Source organism: Hemitrygon akajei, unplaced genomic scaffold (assembly GCF_048418815.1).
Source record: "Hemitrygon akajei unplaced genomic scaffold, sHemAka1.3 Scf000064, whole genome shotgun sequence".
NCBI classification, from domain to species: domain Eukaryota; kingdom Metazoa; phylum Chordata; class Chondrichthyes; order Myliobatiformes; family Dasyatidae; genus Hemitrygon; species Hemitrygon akajei.
The window spans coordinates 1,349,837-1,370,841 of record NW_027331950.1 but is presented as its reverse complement, the minus strand read 5'-3'; the positions used below and the strand labels follow the sequence as shown (position 1 = coordinate 1,370,841).

The 21,005-nt window shown below is 48.3% G+C and overlaps 1 protein-coding gene across 1 annotated transcript; it reads left to right on the top strand.

The window, feature by feature from the left end:
- Window positions 1-1,245: 1,245 nt before the first annotated feature.
- Window positions 1,246-20,651, top strand: LOC140721915 (zinc-binding protein A33-like). The gene is made up of 8 exons (XM_073036738.1): window positions 1,246-1,281; window positions 2,664-2,716; window positions 5,818-6,091; window positions 6,777-6,872; window positions 7,289-7,522; window positions 9,290-9,312; window positions 9,400-9,518; window positions 19,889-20,651. Exons 1-8 carry the CDS (start codon window positions 1,246-1,248, stop codon window positions 20,437-20,439), a joined length of 1,386 nt encoding a protein of 461 aa, XP_072892839.1. The 3' UTR covers window positions 20,440-20,651.
- The last annotated feature ends 354 nt before the right edge of the window (window positions 20,652-21,005 follow it).

Below are 21,005 nucleotides of genomic sequence, written 5' to 3'. Positions count from 1 at the left end.
TGCCTCTGCCTGGAGCCTCGCCTCGCCTAGTGTTGCTTCTGCCTGGAGCCTCGCCCTCGCCTTGCTCTGCCTGGAGCCTTACCTCACCTCGCCTCGCCTTGCTCTGCCTCTGCCTGGAACCTTGCCTCGCCTCGCCTGTGTCTGGAGCCTTGTCTCGCCTCGCCTGTGTTGGAGCCGTACCTCGCCCTCGCCTCTGCCTGGAGCCTTGCATCGCCTCCCTTCGCCTCGCCTCTGCCTGGAACCTTGTCTCGTCTTTGCCTGTGTCGGGAGCCTTGCCCTGTTAGGAACTACTCTTTGTGTGTCCACAACTCCGCTAGGCAGGTCCGCCCGTTTGCCGCTGCCTAGCTTTGGGAACCGTCCTTGTCGTGTTCAGCGTTCTGTGTAATGAGTCCCGTCCTGTATCCAAGGAGGGGGTCCCGTCCCGGCTCTGTGTTCTGTGTAATGACTCCACGGGCCCTACGTCCTGTATCCAGGAGGGGGGTCCCGTCCGGCTCTGTGTTCTGTGTAATGACTCACGGGCCTACGTCCTGTATCCAAGGAGGGGCCTTGGTTTTCCTTGTCCCCTGTCTCTCCCTCGGCTCTGTGTTTTGCGTCCCTGTCTCTTTCCTCGACCAAGTCAAGGCTTTGGGATCTCGCACAGTCCCAGTCAGGTCCAAGGTCCTTCGCCTGTTCAAGCCACGGCGTTGTGTTCTCGTCCTTGTCATGTGCCTCGCTCAGCCCAGGTGTACCTTGCCCAGCCCGGTGCTGGGGTTCCCTTGTCCTGTCCAGGAGTCTCACGTCAAGTCCTGTGACTCTCCTTGTCCTGTAGCCACGTCTTGTCCGAGCCTGGTTCTGGAGTCCGAGCCCGAGGCAAGACCCAGGTTCTGGGTCCTTGTCCAGTCTCTGGCTGGAGTCCAAGCCCAGGCTCCCAGTTCCCAGTTCCATGTCCTGCTTCCGCTATCATCGTCAAGTCCCAGCCCAGGCCCGGAATCCTTGTCTCGTCCGGAGCCTGTGTCATGTCCAGCGTCCTTTCTTTCCCACTGTCCTTGCTGCCTTCTTACCCCTAGTCCTGTTCCTGGTAGTTCAGTGCCTTTGGGTCCGGATGACAGGGTTACTGAGGCTCCAGGGCTTGACTAAATGATCTCCAAACTTGTGAGACGAATTGGGGACCCCGGTCAGAAATAATGTCAGAGGGGTGCAGGCGGAAGACGTGATGGACGAGAAGGTCGGCTGTTCTCCCGAGCTGTAGGGAGTTTGAGAAGGGCTATGAAGTGCACCGCTCTGGAGAAGCCGTCCACCACGGTGAGTACGGCAGTGTTCCCATCTGAAGGAGGTAGTCCCGTAACAAAATCCAGCGTGATGTGAGACCAGCGGCGGCTCGGGACAGGTAGGGGGACGAAGCAATCCAGCAGGTGGTCGGTGGGAGGCTTTTCCACGGGTGCAAAGGCAGAACAGACAGAGACAAAGGAACGGGAGTGTCCATGGAGGGCCAGCAGAAATGTCTCTTCAGGAGGGACAGAGTCCGATCGATCCCGGGATGGCAGGCGAAACGAGACGTGTGCCCCCACTAGAGAACCTGAGATCGAACGGAATCGGGCACAAAGGTGCGATTGGAGGGTCCGTTGCCTGGGTCAGGTTGAGTCCGTTGGGCCTCTTTAACTATGGCCTCGATATCCCAGGTGAGGGCAGCCACTACACCGGATGGTGGAGGAATGGTCTCGGGGTTGGGAAGGCCCTCCTCGGAAATGTATTGACGGGAGAGAGCATCGGGCTTCCCGTTCTTGGACCCCGGACGATAGGTGAAGGTGAACCTGCACCGGCCAAAACATAATGCCCCGCGGGCTTGGCGGGAATTCGGGCGTTATGCGGTTTGGATGTATGCGTGGTTCTTGCGATCGCTCCAGATGATGAACCGATGTTCCGCTCCCTCCAGTCAGTGCCTCCACTCCTCCAAAGCGAGTTTGACCGCCAGTAACTCCCGGTTCCCTACGTCGTAAGTTCATTCGGCGGGAGACCGCTGGCGAGAAAAGAAGGCACTGGGATGAAGTTTCTGATCAGGACCTGAACTTCTGGAGAGGAGCGCTCCCTCCCCAGAGTCGGAGGCGTCGACATCCACAATGAATCGACAAGAGGGGTCTGGTTGGACTAGGATGGGAGCGGAGGTGACACTTCTCTTCAGCTCCGAGAAAGCTGAGTCAGCTTCGGGGTCCCAATGAAAAGGGGTCCTAGGTGGGTAAGGGGCGCCGCCCCCCGACCATACTCCCTGATGAACCGGCGACAGAAGTTCGCGAAGCCCAGAAATGGCTGGAGTTGCCTGCGTGTCGTGGGTCATGGCCGCTCAGCCACCGCCCGGATCTTCTCGGGATCCGCTCTCACTCGCCCGCTCTCGGTGATGTTCCCTCAGGAGATGAACTCACAATTCTCAGCTTTAACCAATCATCTGTTCTCCCAAAGCCTCTGTAGCAACTGACGGACATGAACTGGAAACTGCTGGAGAAGATTAGGATGTCATCCAGATAAACAAACACAAAACGGTTAATCAAGACTCTTAGGACATCGTTAATCAGGGCTTGGAAGATCAGCGGGGGCATTGGTGAGGCCAAATGGCATGACCAGGTATTCGAAGTGGCTGGAGGGATATTAAATGCCGTTTTCCACTCGTCTCCCTCCCTTATTCTGGCCAGATGGCAGGCGCTTCGTGGGTCCCACCTGGAGAAGATGGTGGCTCCGTCAAGTGGTTGGAAAGTGGAGTTTATGAGGGGCAGTGGATACTTGTTCTTTATGGTTTATGATTTGGGCCTCGCTAGTCGATGGACGACGTAGTGAACCAACCCTGTTCCACACAAAGAAGATCCTTGCTCCCGCCGGGGAGGATGAAGGTCGGACAATGCCCGCCGCGAGAGATTCGCTGATGTAATCCTCCATTACTTCCCTCTCTGGTCAGGACATGTTATAGAGCCGACTGGTGGGGAGAGGAGCTCCGGGGAGAAGGTCAATAGCACAATCGTATGGTCGGAGTGGAGGCAGGGAAAGGGCCCGGTGCTTACTAAACACTTGCCCCAGGTCGTGGTACTCCGCTGGAGCCCCGGACGTGTCAGGGGGTTCAACGGCAGACGAGGTCGCGGTGGCTTTTACAGGAGAAAGGGCCGACTGTAGACAAGCGGAGTGACAAAACGGACTCTTGCCGGCTGTCTTCCCAGTGGACCAATCAATGTGGGAGTTATGGCGGCTTATCCAGGGGTACCCAAGAACTATAGGCGCTTGAGGAGAGGAAATTAGGTGAAATTGTACCTGTTCCTGATGGTTCCCAGAGAGAACCAAAGACAGTGGTGGTGTTCAGTGAGTGACTCGGGCCAGATGTCTTTCGTCCAGTGCCCGGGCCTCCAGAGGGGTACTCAACGGCTCCCGAGGAATTCCGGCCCGGGAAGCTGTGTCTTCATCCAACAGATCTCCCTCGGCACCGGAGTCCACCAAGGCGGACAGAGACAGGGGCTGTTGGTGGTAGTTTACAGTAGCTTGGATCTACATCCGGGTTTGGGGGACGGAAGGGAATGTTGTCTGACTCTCCTTTCTACTGGTGACCCTCCCTTTTGGCCGAAGGGAACAGGTAGCACGGAAATGGCCAGTTCGTTCTGTTACTCAAAGCGACTGAGGAGAACCCAAGCGCAGGACTCAGGCACGGAGATTGAGTTGGGATGCTTGCGCAGACGTGAACTTTGAACAGCGAGCAGGAGGAATCTTGACACGGAGCTCTGATATGGAGTCTGGACAGGGAGACGGGGTTTTCAGATAATATCTGGAGATGAAATTGGTGCACGATAAGGGATTAACCATCGGGAGCCTGACAGCATGAACTGATTTAATAGCTGCTTTAAATATTTACTTAACCCCGGTTTTACAGCCCAGTCTGTCTCTCTTAAACCCGGAGGACAACAAAATCGAGCGGCTAGAGGAACTGAGCGGGTCAGGCAGCATCTGTGGAGGGAAATGGAAAATCGACATTTCGGAATGAATGATCTCGACCTTGAAAGCCGATTGTACATTCCTCTCCACAGATTCTGCGTGACATAGAAACTAGGTGCAGGAGTAGACCATTCGGCCCTTCGAGCCTGCACCGCCATTCAGCATGATCATGACTGATCATCCAACTCAGAAGCCTGTACCTGCTTTCTCTCCATACCCCCTGATCCCTTTAGCCACAAGGGCCATATCTAACTTCCTCTTAAATATAGCCAATGAACCAGCCTCAACTGTTTCCTGTGGCAGAGAATTCCACAGATTCACCACTCTCTGTGTAAAGAACTTTTTCCTCATCTTGGTCCTAAAAGGCTTCCTCTTTTTCTTTAAAATGTGACCCCTCGTTCTGGACTTCCCCAACATCGGAAACAATCTTCCTGCATCTAGCCTGTCCAATCCCTTTAGAATTTTATACGTTTCAATAAGATCCCCCCTCAATCTTCTAAATTCTAGTGAGTATAAGCCTAGTCGATCCAGTCTTTCTTCATATGAAAGTCCTGCCATCCCAGGAATCAATCTGGTGAACCTTCTTTGTACTCCCGCTATGGCAAGAATGTCTTTCCTCAGATTAGAGGACCAAAACTGCAGACAATACTCTAGGTGCGGTCACACCAAGGCCTTGTACAACTGCAGTAGAACCTCCCTGCTCCTATACTCAAATCCTTTTGCTATGAATGTCAACATACCATCTGCCTTTTTCACCGCCTGCTGTACCTGCATGCCCACCTTCAATGACTGGTGTACAATGACACCCAGGTCTCGTTGCACCTCCCCTTTTCCTAATTGGCCACCATTCAGATAATATTCTGTTTTCCTGTTCTTGCAACCAAAGTGGAAATCTCACATTTATCCACATTAAATTGCATCTGCCATGAATTTGCCCACTCACCTAACCTATATAAGTCACCCTGCATCCTGTTAGCATCCTCCTCACAACTAACACCACCGCCCAGCTTCGTGTCATCCGCAAACTAGGAGATGCTGCATTTAATTCCCTCGTCTAAATCCTGAATATATATTGTAAACAACTGGGGTCCCAGCACTGAGCCTTGCGGTACCCCAGTAGTTCACTGGTCAGTTTCTCTGGCATCATGTTTCCTACTCGAGATTCCAGCATCTGCAGTCTCTTGTGCCTCTCTTTTCAGAATTTGCCCCTTTCAGTCCTGCCTCAGACTGAACCAGGCTTTTCTGTCCGTTTTCATTTCTGTTCTGCTTCTTCTTTAGCCCATCACGCCACCGGGACACAAGCTCGCCAGATTCCTCTGCCCAGGGCCGTGATTTGATCGGGCCTGTGGCTTCCCTCTATCCACACGATTCAATCGTCTTCCAGGGGAACGTCCTTCCGATCCCAGGGATGAGGCCTTTAGAGATTTAGTTGACGTTTCTGTCGCACTGGGTTTTTACGGGATGGGGTTGCTAGAACCATGCCCAACACTCCTCCGTTCGTAGCCGGGCTTAGGCAGTCCATAGCCGAGTTTTCATTTCTGTTAGGAACTACTGAATGTGTTTCTGATCCCACGCTGATATGGAAATGGCCACAATTCTTTCCCACTGAACATACGCAGTGACATAATATTCATTCCCTGAGACTGCAGCGCGCGTAGTGGACAATAGCGGTACTGCAGGGGATCAGCAGCTCCCCGAAAGTGAAAGCATTCTGAATCAGGAAGTGCTGGGAGTTAACATGGCTTCGAAAAGAAGGGCCGAGAGTTGGACCGAAGAGGCAATTTGTCCCGTCTGCCTGGATTTCTTCACCGATCCGGTTATACTGGAGTGCGGACACAACTTCTGTCGCTCTTGTATCACACGGTGTTGGGAAAGGGAGGAGAGAAACTCCTGCCCGGAATGTAGAGAGGAGTTTGCTGACCGCAGCCTCAGGGTGAATCGGGCCTTAGCAAATCTGGCTGAAAAAGCTCGAAATATAAACCTGAATCCCAAAGGGAAGAGAAGTAAACTTTACTGCGAGGAACATGAGGAAGAACTGAAGCTGTTTTGTGAAACGGACAAGACACTGATCTGTGTGATCTGTGCGGTTGCGCAGGAACACCGAGAGCACCGCTTCATGCCGATTAAAGAAGCTGTTACACTCTACAAGGTAAAACTGACTCGAATTTGATTCTCACCCCATCGTCTATTGTCCACGACACGAGCCTCCATAAACAACATATCATCCCCCCCACCGTTCGCCATCTCCAAACGGATTCTAACACGAGGCACGGGCCCACTCCCACCCTCCACCACTACAACTCTCCGCGCCCTATAGGGATCGCTCTCTACACAACTCCCTTTTATCCACTCGCTCCTCCCCACTGGTCTCTCTCCTGACACCGATACCTGCAAACGGGACAAGTGCTACACCTGACTCCTACCAACCCCTGCCTCACCACCATTCAGGGCTCCAAACAGTCCCAAATTCTCCCCGTTTCTTCCATGGTCGATTGTCCTCTCGTATTAGATTCCTTCTTCTCCAGCCCTGATCTCTTCCACCTGTCCCCTCTCTGCTTCTCACTTCATCACCCTCCCCCACGTTCCCCCTCACGTTGTCTCACCCGTCACCTGTCAGCTGGTTCTCATACCCAACCTTTTTATTCTGGCTTCTGTCCCATTCCTTCCCAGTCCTAATGAAGGGTCTCATCCCGAAACACCGACTGTTTATTTCCCCTGAATAGATGCTGCCTGACTCACTGAGTTCCTCCGGCATTTTGTGTGATAATCGGGTTTGATCACCTGTTTCCTTTGATGCATCTTTGTTTCTATTTCCTTCACTCTCTGACTTCCAGGATCAGCTAAAATCTTCCTTAGACTCTCTCACAAAAAAGAAATCAGACTTCCAGGAAAAGGAGCAGCAACAGAAAGCGAAGATTTCCGGAGTTCGGGTGAGGCTTCCTGAGCGGAATTTCTGATATTACTGTCGGGTTTTGCTCCATTTAATGCAGAATAGCCGAGTATCGCAGCTCCAGTGACCTGGGTCCGATCCTGACCTCGGTTTCTGTCTGTGTGGAGTTTTCATGCTCTCCCTGTGGCCATGACGGTTTTAGACACATCCCAAGAACATGCTGGTTAAATGGTTAATACAATTAACCCTGTGAAGGTGATGGAGAGTGTGTGTGAATCAGGTGGGAGTTAATGGGTCAATGAGGGAGAATAGGTTTCAGGAAAACTTGATGGAATGGGATTGACGGGAATGTCTCAGAAGTAGTATGGACCCCAATGGGCCGAATGGTCACCTTAATGTCATAAGGGAATACAACACAGCAATGCAGTAAACTAATCTTCACCTTTCATTCGACAGAAACTGTCACACAGCGTTCAGTCCCACATCACATCCCAGTTTGCTGAACTGCACCAGATTATCACAGAGAAACAGCAGAGCTTACTCAGGGATCTCAGGGAAGAAGAGGCGAGGATTCTAAATCCAATGGAGAAAAATCTTCTGAAGATTCAAGAGAATATAAGGTTTATTCAGGAGGAAATCTCAAAGTTAAAGGAACAGATGGATCAGAAAGATGGTGTGATATTTCTCAAGGTGAGGGATTACGTTTCAATTTATTTCTGTCAAATTGAACTAAATGAACAGTAGTATATTTGAAATAAATACAGCACAGCGGCCAATTCTACCAAATCAATTACCGCTGCTGGTGTCCTCACACAGAGTTTTCTCCTCGCATGATGAACCTCCAATCACTCCGCTAATGACATTCTAAAATGTCGGAGACAGATATTTGATCCTTTATCAGCAACATACAATATTTAAGCGATGAATTTTCTGCATAATTAATCGTAAATTAAACTGCAAGGAATCGGTCAACAAAAGATATGGCATTTGCCAGTCCCAGGATCAAAACAGCCCAGAACAAAGTACGAATACGTAACTTATTCCCTTCGCTTTTACCATGTCCCCACTCACATGACTGGTTTTCGTAATAAACACATAACTCAGAATACAATGCAGACAGAAAACAGACGTGTTGCTCTTACACTCAGCATTTACAAATGACAGTAAACTGTTTCTCAGCAAACAATCGATGCAACTATTCAGGACTGTTGTTGTCCCAAAACTGGACTTCCACAACTTCTGTACATCCCAGGACAGAATGCAATCTTCTCTGAAATGATTTACTCTGATCATAACACAGAGCTGCTGATTGTGTCCTTAATTACCACATTAAATATCCTCTAAAACTTCCATTAACACCCAGTTCCAATCAGAGGCTGTGAGTGTGTCTGGTGCGGTGGGTGTGAGGGTCTCTCTGTCAATCAGTGAGAACAAAGAATTTGACCCACGCGTCAGACTTATCCTCCATGTCCGGTTTCCGTCAGATTAGGGAAACTTTCCATGTTCCTTTGATTTTTCGTTTAAGTTTCACATTAGAAACGTAGAAATATAAACATTGAAAACTTACAGCACAATACAGGCACTTCAGTCATCAGATTACGGAAACTTTCACTGTCTTTAATTTTTTGGATAAGTTTTACATGGGATTGTGTCCCATTTTCTGTCATGAGCAGGGCATTAGGTCCATCTTCTATCAATTTTCCTGGCCCCTCACGTGTTTATCCAGCCTCCCCATTACATTCAATCTCTGCTGTTCCATTTCATCCACTCCTGTGGCACTGAGTTCCACATCATCCTCACTAAATTTCTTGTGGGATTTATTAAGAACCACCTGACATTTTATCTTTGGCTGAAGGTCTCCCCATAAATAGAAACATAGAAACAAAAAAAAAACCTACAACACAATACAGTCTCTTTGGCCCACAATGCTGTGCCGAACATCTACTGACTTTAGAAATTACCTCGAGTTACCAACAGCTCTCTATCTTTCTAAGCTCCATGTACCTGTGTAGGAGTCTCTTGAAAGACCCGATCGCATCCGCCTCCACCTTCGTTGCCGACAGCTCATTCCACCCATTCCAAAACACTTACCCGACATCTCCTCCGTACTACTTCCAAGCACCTGTGTCCTCTCGTGTTCGCCATAATGAGGTACTTTTTCCACCTTCGCGCAAGCAAATCCATCACTAATCTTAAATTGTTCCATTTTATCATTCTGACGCCTTATCCAGATGGTAATGCACAGTCTGTCCTGTCTTTCCCGTAAGTTTCATCATCTCAGTATTGGTCTAACTTTCAGAAACTTTTCCTGTAATTTTCCCCATGGTTCTGTATTGCTGGTGTGTGTGGGTGACCGTGGGAGTGGGAATTTTCAACATTTTGTAATGATTTGGATGAAATTCAGGATGTGGACAGTAAGTCCAAATCTAATCAGATTTGTGTTTTTATTTATTTCAGGAGGAAGCTTGTTGGAACAGGAGGTAGGACATGCTCTTTACTGAAACCCTCTATGGATTTGTAAAATTGTTCAAAATTCCAGTTTATCACCAGCAGTTTAATATTTACAGAATCAGTGACGATGTCCAGGAATTGTCAGTGACAGATGAGGCCCTACCGGTTGAAAAATTCGATCACCTCTATTTGTTGAACACAGTGCTGAGAGAAACACTTGATGCCATTAACCGAGGTAAAACTTACAAAGATTCATTTTTTCTTGTTTATCAGACACAATTAATTCATAACTTGAGGCAAAGATTGGCTGTAATAACAGGCTGAAGGGGAACTGAAGTTTATTCCGCATCAACCCCACCGACTGGGAGGCATCACTGTCACATGGTCAGCTGGAGATGTCAGACCCCTGAACACACCAGCACAGGGTCACAATACAACCAATACATGGGACTGGCAGATGAACCACTGTGTCCTGATCCCAGGCACATTGCACTGACACACCAAAACACTAGTTTGTATCCTACCACAGGAGCTGGGAAATTAATACAGATTTCATGATACTGTAGGGAATAAAAGCGGGTATCAGTGTGGTGACCGAGATTGTCAGGAAAATACACAAGTCCTTTGTGCCCTGTGAGTCCAGTGTCTGATTGACTCAGGTCTTCCACCTTCTGGATCAGCATCTCTCACTGTTGTCAGAGGCAGAAGAGGGGAGTGGTAGTGATAGGGGACTCAATCTACAGGGGAGCAGACAGGAGAATCTATGGACATGAATGGGACACAAGAATGGTATGTTGCCTCCTTGGTGCTAAGGTCATGGACATCTCAGATCGTGTATGCAGCATTTTTAGAGAGGGAGGGAAAACAGTCAGATATCCTGGTACATTGTGGGACCAATTACATAGGATGTCAAAGCAAAGGGGTCCTGATAATAGAATTTGGAGAGCTTGGTAGAAAGCTCAGAAGCAGCACCCCCAGGGTTGTAATTTCTGGATTGCTGCCTGTGTCACGTGCTGGTGAGGGTAGGAACAGGATAATTTGACAGATAAACATGGCTGAGAAGATGGTGCTGGGGACAGGGATTCAGGTTCTTGGTTCATTGGGATCTGTTCTGGTGGACGAATGACCTGCTCAAAAGGGATGGGTCGCACCTCGACCCGAGGGAGAACAATATTCTCACAGAGAGGTCTGAGAGAGCTGTTGGGGAGGGTTTAAACTAATTTGGTGGGGGTGTGGGGGGTTGGATCTGGAGTGAAGAGATGGGACTGATGGTATAAATGCAAAGATAGCATGCAGTCAGACTGTCAGATATGGCGGACAGATGAGAGGAGAAAATTGCAGCCAGCAGGGTGAGTATCAGTGCATTAGAGATGCAGAATTAAAAAGGGTAGCAGATACAGTACATAAAGTGTTATATCTCAATGCATGGAGTATGAGAAATAAGGTGGATGATCTTGTTGCACTATTACCGATTGTCAGGTATGATGTTGTGGCCATCACGGAATCGTGGCTGAAGGATGGTTGTAGTTGGGAGCTGAATGTCCAAGGTTACACAATGTATCGGTGGAAGGAAGGAAGGAAGGCTGATGGGGTGGTGGGGCTCTGCTGGTAAATCAGCAGCAAGATGTGACATAGGATTGGAAGATGTTGAATCCTTGTGGGTTGAGGTAAGGAACTGCAAAAGTAAAAATGTCACTGACAGCAGTCAGATACAGGCCTCCCTACAGTCAGTGGGTTGTGGCCCACAGATTACAACTGGAAATAGAAAAGGCTGATGAAAAGGACAATGTTATGATAATCATGGGAGATTTCAACATGCAGGGCAATTGGGAAAATCAGGTTGGTAAAGGATCTCAAGAGAGTGAGTTTGTTGAATGCAATGTGATGGCTTTCTAGAGCAGTTTGTCATTGAGCCTACTCGGGGAACAGCTCTACTGGATTGGGTGTTATGTATTGAACCAGAGCTGAGTAGTTAAAAGAAACCTTAGGAGGCAGTGCTCACAACATGACTGAGTTCAACTTTAAATTTGATAAGCAGAAAGTAAAGTCTAATGTTGTAATATTTCAGAGAAGTAAAAGAAATCAGTGGTCTGAGAGAGGAGTTGGCAAGGAGGTGCTGCTGGTAGGGATGAGTGCAGAGCAGAAACGGTGTCAGTATCTGGGAAAATGAGGATGGTGAAGGATAGATGTACTACAAAAATAAATAAATACTCAAAAGGCAAAATAGTACAACCGTGGCTGACAGGGGAAGACAAGCTAATCTAAGTGCAAAAGAGTGGGCATACAACAAAGTAAAAATTAATAGGAAGGCAGGGAATTGTGAAGCTTTTAAACACCTACAGAGAGGGACTGAAAGAATGATTGAGAGGGGAAAATGAAACATGGAATTGAATTGACTTTATTACTTACGTCCTTCATATCCATGAGTAAAAATCTTAATGTTACACCCCTATCTAAATGTGCAGTTCATAGTAATTAATGATAAATAGTATGTATAACAGGCTGGTTAACATAACATAGAAACACAGTTGTGTCAGCATGAGTTAAGCAGTCTGATGGCCTGGTTGAAGAATCTGTCCCGGAGCCTGTTGGTCCTGGCCTTTATGCTACAGTACCGTTTCCCGGATTGTAGCAACTGGTACAGTTTGTGGTTGGGGTGACTCTAGTCTCCAAAGATCCTTCAGGCCCTTTTTGCACACCTGTCTTTGTAAAACAAGTTAGCAAACAATATCAAATTATTTTTCAAGTATTGTAAAAAAAAACAGAGGTGAGAGTGGATATAGGACCGTTAGAAAATGAGGCTGGATATATAATAACGCGGGATAAAGAGATGGCAGATAAACTAAATGAGTAGTTTGCATCAGTCTTCACTGTGGAGGACACTAGCACTGTGCCAGATGTTGAAGGGTGCAAGGGAGGAGAAGTGAGTGCAGTTATTGTTACAAGGGAGAAGGTGCTCGAAAACAGCGGTCCCCAACAACCAGCATGCGCTACCGGGCCACGAGGAAACGATATGATTTGGCGATATAAGTTAGCTCCACCTTTCCTCATTCCCTGTCATGCCCACTTGAACTTGAACCCACGCGAAGTCATCAGTCATCAGTGACGCCCTCGCACCAGGGATCACTGGTCGGTCTCAGGTAACCGGCCGGCGAGAAGTGCCATTGCCACTGGCCTGGAGTGCGGACAGACGGGTGCCACCTCTAAATCTGGTTAGCCCACCGTATGTTTGTGGGGGACCCGGTGCTAAAATATTCACAGAAGACCTAGTTCGGGCTCAGGGTTTCGTAAGTAGCAGAGCAGCTACTGAAAGTCATCCCTCCAGCCACACTTTTGTTGGCCGATAGATCCTACCTACCTACAAGGGTGCCCCGTTGCACTCTCCTCACACTCCGGACTGCGACAGCCGCAGCCCTGGCCCGGGGACCTCCAGCCCTTACCTTGCCTTCTCACCCCACCCACGACCAGCCGCACCTGGCCAAGACGTCTGGCAGCGGGCGGGTGGGAGGCTGGAGTTCAGGCCCGGAGGCTGCCTAATTAGGCAATGAAGCCCTCCAAGCTGCTTCGGTACCTTGAGTCCAAGCACCCTGCACTTAAAGACAAACCCGTTGAGTTTATTGTGCCAAACAAAATGAGAGCAAGCGGGACAGAAACAAGTGCTGAGAGCCACGAAAAGTAAATTGCGAAATAGACTGTAAATAAGGAACTCCCTTTGAGTATCGCTGTCTCCCGTCACCCCTGGATGGGACTGTCTTGTTGCAGGGAAACAAGGCCTGGTCTCCCACTGATTCAGCGATATTGGTTTGTTGGAATGATTTTATATGTACATTCGAGGAAAATATGAGCTGTGTTTATAATCCAAACTTTACTTAAAATGTTATGATGCTATTGACTTATGAGTTATATATGACTTATCACTGTATTCATACGAGGAAACTATGTGCTGTCTGTTTAATATTGAATCCGTTAGATAAACCCTTTGAGAAATAAAATCGAGTGTATGAGCCACTTGTAAGTGAGTTATAGTTGACTTATCACCTATATTCCGGTTGTGACTAACACCCCCCCCCCACCCCGTCGGCCGGTCCACAAGAATATTGTCAATATTAAACCGGTCCGTGGTGCAAAAAAGGTGGTTGACCCCTGTTGGTTGGTGACCTCTATTCTGCAGAACACCGTATAGGTTAACTTGCAGGTAGAGTGAATTGTGAGGAAGGTAAATGCAACATCAGCATTCAGTACAAGAGCAGGGATGTGATGCTGAGGATTTATAAGGCACTGGTGAAGCCTCACCTTGAGTATTGTGAACAGTTTTGGGCTGCTCATCTAAGAAATAATGTGCAGGCATTTGGGAGGGTTCAGAGGAGGTTCACAAGGATGATTCCAGGAATGTTAGGGTTAGCATACGTGAAACATTTGATAGCTCTGTGCCTGTACTCGCTGGAATTTAGAAAGATGAGTGGGGATCTCCTTGAAAAGTTTGAACGTTGAGAGGTCAAGACAAGAGTAGATGTGGAAAGGACGTTTCCCATGGTGAGGGAGTCTACAAGAGGGCACAGCCACAAGATATAGGGGCGTCTATTTAAAAACAGAGATGCAGAGAATTTTTTTTTACCCAGAGGGTGGCGAATACGCAGAACTTGTTACCACAGGCAGTTGTGGAGACCAGTTCGTTGGGCATATTTAAGGTAGAGCTTGATAGGTTCCAGATTGAACAGAGTATCAAAGGTTGTGGGGGTGAGGCTGGGGAGTGGGGCTGAGCAGGAAAAAACAAGGATCAGCCATGATTGAATGGCGGAGCAGACTCGATAGGTTCCAGATTGAACAGAGTATCAAAGGTTGTGGGGGTGAGGCTGGGGAGTGGGGCTGAGCAGGAAAAAACAAGGATCAGCCATGATTGAATGGCGGAGCAGACGCGATAGGTTCCAGATTGAACAGAGTATCAAAGGTTGTGGGGGTGAGGCTGGGGAGTGGGGCTGAGCAGGAAAAAACAAGGATCAGCCGTGATTGAATGGCGGAGCAGACTCGATAGGTTCCAGATTGAACAGAGTATCAAAGGTTGTGGGGGTGAGGCTGGGGAGTGGGGCTGAGCAGGAAAAAACAAGGATCAGCCATGATTGAATGGCGGAGCAGACTCGATAGGTTCCAGATTGAACAGAGTATCAAAGGTTGTGGGGGTGAGGCTGGGGAGTGGGGCTGAGCAGGAAAAAACAAGGATCAGCCATGATTGAATGGCGAAGCAGACTCGATAGGTTCCAGATTGAACAGAGTATCAAAGGTTGTGGGGGTGAGGCTGGCGAGTGGGGCTGAGCAGGAAAAAACAAGGATCAGCCATGATCGAATGGCGGAGCAGACTCGATAGGTTCCAGATTGAACAGAGTATCAAAGGTTGTGGGGGTGAGGCTGGGGAGTGGGGCTGAGCAGGAAAAAACAAGGATCAGCCATGATTGAATGGCGAAGCAGACTCGATAGGTTCCAGATTGAACAGAGTATCAAAGGTTGTGGGGGTGAGGCTGGGGAGTGGGGCTGAGCAGGAGAAAACAAGGATCAGCCATGATTGAATGGCGGAGCAGACTCGATAGGTTCCAGATTGAACAGAGTATCAAAGGTTGTGGGGGTGAGGCTGGGGAGTGGGGCTGAGCAGGAAAAAACAAGGATCAGCCATGATCGAATGGCGGAGCAGACTCGATAGGTTCCAGATTGAACAGAGTATCAAAGGTTGTGGGGGTGAGGCTGGGGAGTGGGGCTGAGCAGGAAAAAACAAGGATCAGCCATGATTGAATGGCGAAGCAGACTCGATAGGTTCCAGATTGAACAGAGTATCAAAGGTTGTGGGGGTGAGGCTGGGGAGTGGGGCTGAGCAGGAAAAAACAAGGATCAGCCATGATTGAATGGCGGAGCAGACTCGATAGGTTCCAGATTGAACAGAGTATCAAAGGTTGTGGGGGTGAGGCTGCGGAGTGGGGCTGAGCAGGAAAAAACAAGGATCAGCCATGATTGAATGGCGGAGCAGACTCGATAGGCAAATGGCCTAATTCTGCTCCTATGTCTTATGGTGATCAGACCACTACATTGAAGCATCATGAGAATGAGCCCGGACACACCAACAAGCATTGACATGGGTCAAGATTTCATCTCGGGAGAAGCACACACAGCATAACCGGCCTGGCAAAGCTCCCTCACACACATACACAGGAAGGATTGGTAGATTGCAGTCAGACCCTCAGCAATGTACGTTGTTACTTCCCTCAGTAACCTGGAAACCAGTCTCTTCAGAGACAGTCATTTATTCATTTAAACAACTCAATCATGTGTGACACATTGTCAACACACACCAGACATGTGATGACACACTGTAACATACAAATTCTTCAACGTGCACACTCTCCTTCAATGTGTACTCACAAACACACTGATATTTACCACAATCAACACACACATACACAGTATCAGAGTGTGACACATGGTCAACACTGAGCTGCCCTCTGACGTGACGTCACATCAACACTTCACAGACAGACTCCAGGGTGAGATTCCTCAGAAGGATGATTTGGGAAGGGTTTGACAGATGTTAAACCCACAGCCCACTTCATGCATCTGCAACACTAGGATATCTTCTTGCGCATGTCCCATCTGTGTGTGTTTGCCCCATATCCCTCTAACCATTTCCTATCTATGTACCTGTCCAAATTTATTTTAAAATATTTAATTTTACCTGTTTCTACAGCATTGGATCACCTCCTTCTCTGTGAGAATGTTACCCTGTAGATACCTCATAAAAATTTCCCGTCTCACTTTCAATCTGAACCCTCTGGTTCTGTACTCTAATTTCTCAGAAAAAAAGACTCACTTTATCTAAGCTATTTATGAATGCATTTACCTCAATAAGGGGTAATTCCTCAACATCCTACACTCCAGTTAAATAGACCAAGCTTATCCACTCTCTGCTTTTAACGCAAGCACCCCCAGTCCTGGTAACATCCTCCTGTCCAGTGTAATGACATCCTACACAGGCTGACTCTGTGGTAAAGAAGGCATACGGTGCATTGGCCTTCATCAATTGTGGGATTCTGTATGAGCCGAGAGGTAATGTTGCACGTGTATAGGACCACGGTCAGACCCCACTTGGAGTACTGTGCTCAATTCTGGACATCTCACTACAGGAAGGACGTGGAAACCATAGAAAGGGTGCAGAGGAGATTTACAAGGATGTTGCATGGATTGGGGAGCATGCCTTATGAGAATAGGTTGAGTGAATCCTGATGGAGGATGACAGGTGATAGAGGTGTACAAGATAATGAGAGGCATTGATCGTGTGGATAGTCAGAGGCTTTTTCCCCGGGATGAAATGGCTAGCATGAGAAGGCATAGTTTTAAGGTGCTTGGAAGGAGGTACACAATAGATGCCAGAGGTAAGTTTTTTCTTACACAGAGTGGTGAGTGCATGGAATGGGTTGTAAGTGGTGGTGTTGGAGGCAGAAACGATAAGAGTCTTTTAAGAGACTCCTGGATGGCTAGGTGGACTTAGAAAAACAGAGGGCTATGTGTAAAGCCTAGGTAGTTCTAAGATAGGGGCATGTACCGCACAGCTTTGCGAGCTGCAGAGCCTGTATTGTGCTGTAGGTTTTCTATGTTTTCCCATATTTGGGGAACTGGAAATGCAGACAATACCCGAAATGTGGTTTATCATCGACATCAAAGGCCTTGCTTAAGTTCATGTGGACAGTGTGGAATAGGCTGATGAATACAGGACTGAAGGTGTTATATTTGAATGCACCAGTATACGGAATAAGGTAGAAGATGTTGTAGCACAGGTAGAGATTGGCACGTGTAACGTTGTTGGCTTCACTGAGTTGTGGCTGAAAGGAGATCTTGGCTTGAAGCCTAACATCCAAGGATACACCTTGTATTCAAAGGACAGGCAGGTAGGCAGAGAGGCTGGGGAGGCTCTGTTGGTAAAATATGAAATGAAATCCTTAGAGAAAGGTGACATAGGATTGGAAGATGTCGAATCATTGCAGGTAAAGTTAAAAAACTGCAAGGGTAAAAAGACCCTGATGGTAATTATATACAGGCCTCCAAATAGTAGCCAGGATCAAAATGGGATACAAATTACACCAGGAGATAGAAAAAAAGAGCAAGGGGACGATCGGAATGGGGGGTTTCAACATGCAGGTCGACTGGGAAAATCATATTGGTGATGTATTCCAGGAGAGGGAATTTGTAGAATGCCCCCGAGATGGGTTTTTAGGACAGCTTGTGGTTGAGCACAATGGGAGGTATGATTGGGAGACTAAGGTAAAAGAACCTTCAGGAAACAGTGATCATAAAATGATAGAATTCACCCCAGAGTTTGAGAGCAAGATAAATTCAGATGTATCAATTTCAGAGTCGGGTAAAGTTAGTTACAGAGGGATGAGAGAGGAGCTGACCAAAATAGATTGGAAGGGGACACGAGCAGGGATGATTGGAGAACAACAAAGACTGGAATTCCAGGGGTAATTCGGATGGATAAATCCAAAAGATGAAGTATTATTATTCAGGGAGGATGAGGTAACCATGTTTGACATGGGTAGTCAAAGACAGCATAAAAGCGAAAGAGAGGACATACAATAGAGCAAAAATCAGCGGGATGTTGAATTATTGAGATTTTGCTAATCAACGGAAGGCAATTACAAAGCCATAAGGAGTGAAAGTGAGATAGGATCGAAAGCTTGCCTACAATACTCAAGAGGACACAAAACTGTAAAGAGTAAAAGAGAGGTGAGAGTGGATATTGGACCCCAAGAAAATGACACTGAAGAGGAGAAATGTGACAACAAAGACATGGCAGAGGCACTTGTTTAGTATTTTGTGTCAATCCTCACTGTGGAAGATACCAGCTGTATGTCAGAAATGTGAGAGTGTCAGGGGACAAAATGAGTGTTGTTGCTGTTACTAAGTGCGTGGGACGATTGAAGGTCTGAAGGTACCTGGACCAGGTGGACTACACCCCAGTGTTTGGAAAGAGTTAGCTGAAGAGAATATGGGGGCATTAGTAATTATCTTTAAAGAATCACTAGATACTCGGTCATTCAAGACGATTGGAAATTGCAAAGGTCACTTCACTCTTTTAGAAGGCAGAGCAGCTGAGGAAAGAAAATTATAGGTGTGTTAGTCTGGATGTGGTGTGCTTGGGAAGATGTTAGAGTCCAGTGTTAAGGACGAGCTTTTGGGTACATGGAGGCACATGATAAAATAGGGCAAAGGCAGCATGCCTTCCCTTAAGGGGAAACCTTGCCTGACAAATCTGTTGGAATTCTTTGAGGAACACAAAGCCAAGATAGACAAAGAATGATTTGGATGACAGAATTGTTGCCTTTGTGGCCAAGCTTGCAGACGATATGAAGATAGGTGAAGGGGCAAGTAGTGCTGCAGAAGCTCGGAATCTGGGGAAGGACAGAGACAGATCAGGAAATGGACAAATAAGAGATAGATGGATTATCGAGTAGGGAAATCGTGCATATTCTTTGGTAGAAGGAATAAAGGCATAGGCATTTTTGAAAACAGAGAGAATTCAAAAATCGGAAGAGCAAAGGGACTTGGGTGTCGTTGTGTAGGATTCCCTAAAGGTTAACGCAGTAAGCACAGCCTCCGACTATAGGGATGTCCATTTAGGACAGAGATGAGGAGGAAATCCTTTATCCACAGGATAGTGAATTTGCCACAGGCAACTGTGGAGGCCAAATAATTGAGTATATTTAAAGCAGAGTAACACACACAAATTGTTGGGGGAACAGCAAGCCGGGAAGTTTCTACGGAAAAGAGTAAACAGTCGACGGTTCAGACTGAAACACTTCATCAAGACCTGTGTTGCTTAAGGGTTCCTGCAAATTCATCCCCTGTCCTAATGAGGGGCTGCGGGGGATGGGGTTGTGGGAAAGGGGACAAAGTCATCCTCATCTGCCATCTTTGCCCCTCCAGCTTCTCATTACGTCTACACACACAGTTCACCCACAGGCTTTCCACCCCTCCCCCTCCTGGTTCAATCTGCCATTCATCTCTCCCCTACTGGTTCCCATTATCACCTCCTTTACTGTCTCAAACCATCACACTCCCCCACTTCACACTCACAAATGAATGTGAACATTGAATGACGGGCCTGTTCCTGTGCTGTACTGCTCTATGTTCTCTGTTCCCTGTTTCGAAGAATTAGAGGAGATCTAATGGAAACACAAAATTCTTTCAGGGGTCAACAGGCAGGAGTGAGGGAGGATGTTTCCCCTGTCTGAGGAGTCTCTCTGCTCTCCGTCCAGCGGAAAACCCTTGGGGTTAGTTGTCCATCTGCTTTTGTCGAGTCAAGGGTTCTTATCGGCCCCCCGTTCCGCGGGGCCACGCTGCCCGTGTCTCCCCCCGATCCCCGGGGCCGCGCTGCCCGAGTCTCCCCATGGTTCCAGAGGCCGCGCTGCCCGAGTCTCCCCCCCCGATCCCCGGGGCCGCGCTGCCCGAGTCTCCCCCGATCCCCGGGGCCGCGCTGCCCGAGTCTTCCCCCGATCCCCGGGGCCGCGCTGCCCGAGTCTCCCCCCGATCCCCGGGGACTCTCTAATTCTCTGCTTCTCCCCCCAGTCTCTGTCACCCTGGATGTGGAAACGGCGAATCCGCTGCTCGAGGTGTCTGAGGATCGGAAGAGTGTGAGACGGACCGGGACCTGCAGGAATCTCCCTGACACCGGGAAGAGATTCACTCACTGGATTTGTGTGCTGGGATCGGAGGGATTCACATCGGGGAGACATTACTGGGAGGTGGAGGTGACGGGGAATCGGGTCTGGTGGCTGGGAGTCGCCGCAGAGTCTGTGGAGAGGAAGGGACGGGTCAGTCTGAGTCCGGAGACTGGATTCTGGGTCATCGGGCAGTATTGTGACGTGTTACATCGGGATTGTGACGTGTACGGTATCCCCTCCCCCGAGTCCCGTCTCGCTGCCGGTCCCATCCCCGGGAGGGTGGGAGTTTATCTCAGTTACGAGTCCGGGACAGTTTCATTTTACAACGCGGAGACCAAGTCCCATCTCCACACCTTCACTGGGAATAAATTCACGGGGAAACTTTATCCTTTCTTCGCGACTGGGGATGTAAACCAGTGGCTGAGAATCTGCTCCGGTTCCGCTCCGGGTCTGTAAACTGTTCGGGTCCCGGGACCGGCGTCAGGAGTAAAGTCCCTGTAAATATAAATGTGCGGAGAGTGCAGCCAAATACGTGGCTAAGGAGATGGTGCAGGAGGGAGGGCTTCATGTTTCTGGACAATTGGGCTTTGTTCACGGGAAGGTGGGGCCTGTTCCGACGGGACGGTTTGCCCCTGAACTGGAGGGGGACCAACATTCTTGCGGGTAGATTTGCCAGTGCTGCTCGGGGGGGGGGTTTAAAAAGATTTGCACAGGGAGGGGAACCAGAGTGTTAGAGCAGATAGTGAGGTGGAGGAGGATAAAGGTCATGCGAGGACTGCATGTATAGACAGAAATCAAAGGTTTGTACATTAGGTTGTAAATTAATTTTCAGTGCTTCAGAAATAGTAGAAAATAAAGATTTCCAAAATGATTTTGATGAAGAACATGACCAGAACATATGTGAAAAAGTGGCTACTTCAGTTTTACACCTATCGCAATAATTGTCTATGTTAGGAAATATTTTGGATCTTCTCTCCTTTGTTAAATAGTAACAGTGAACAATTTTAAATTGAATTAAACAC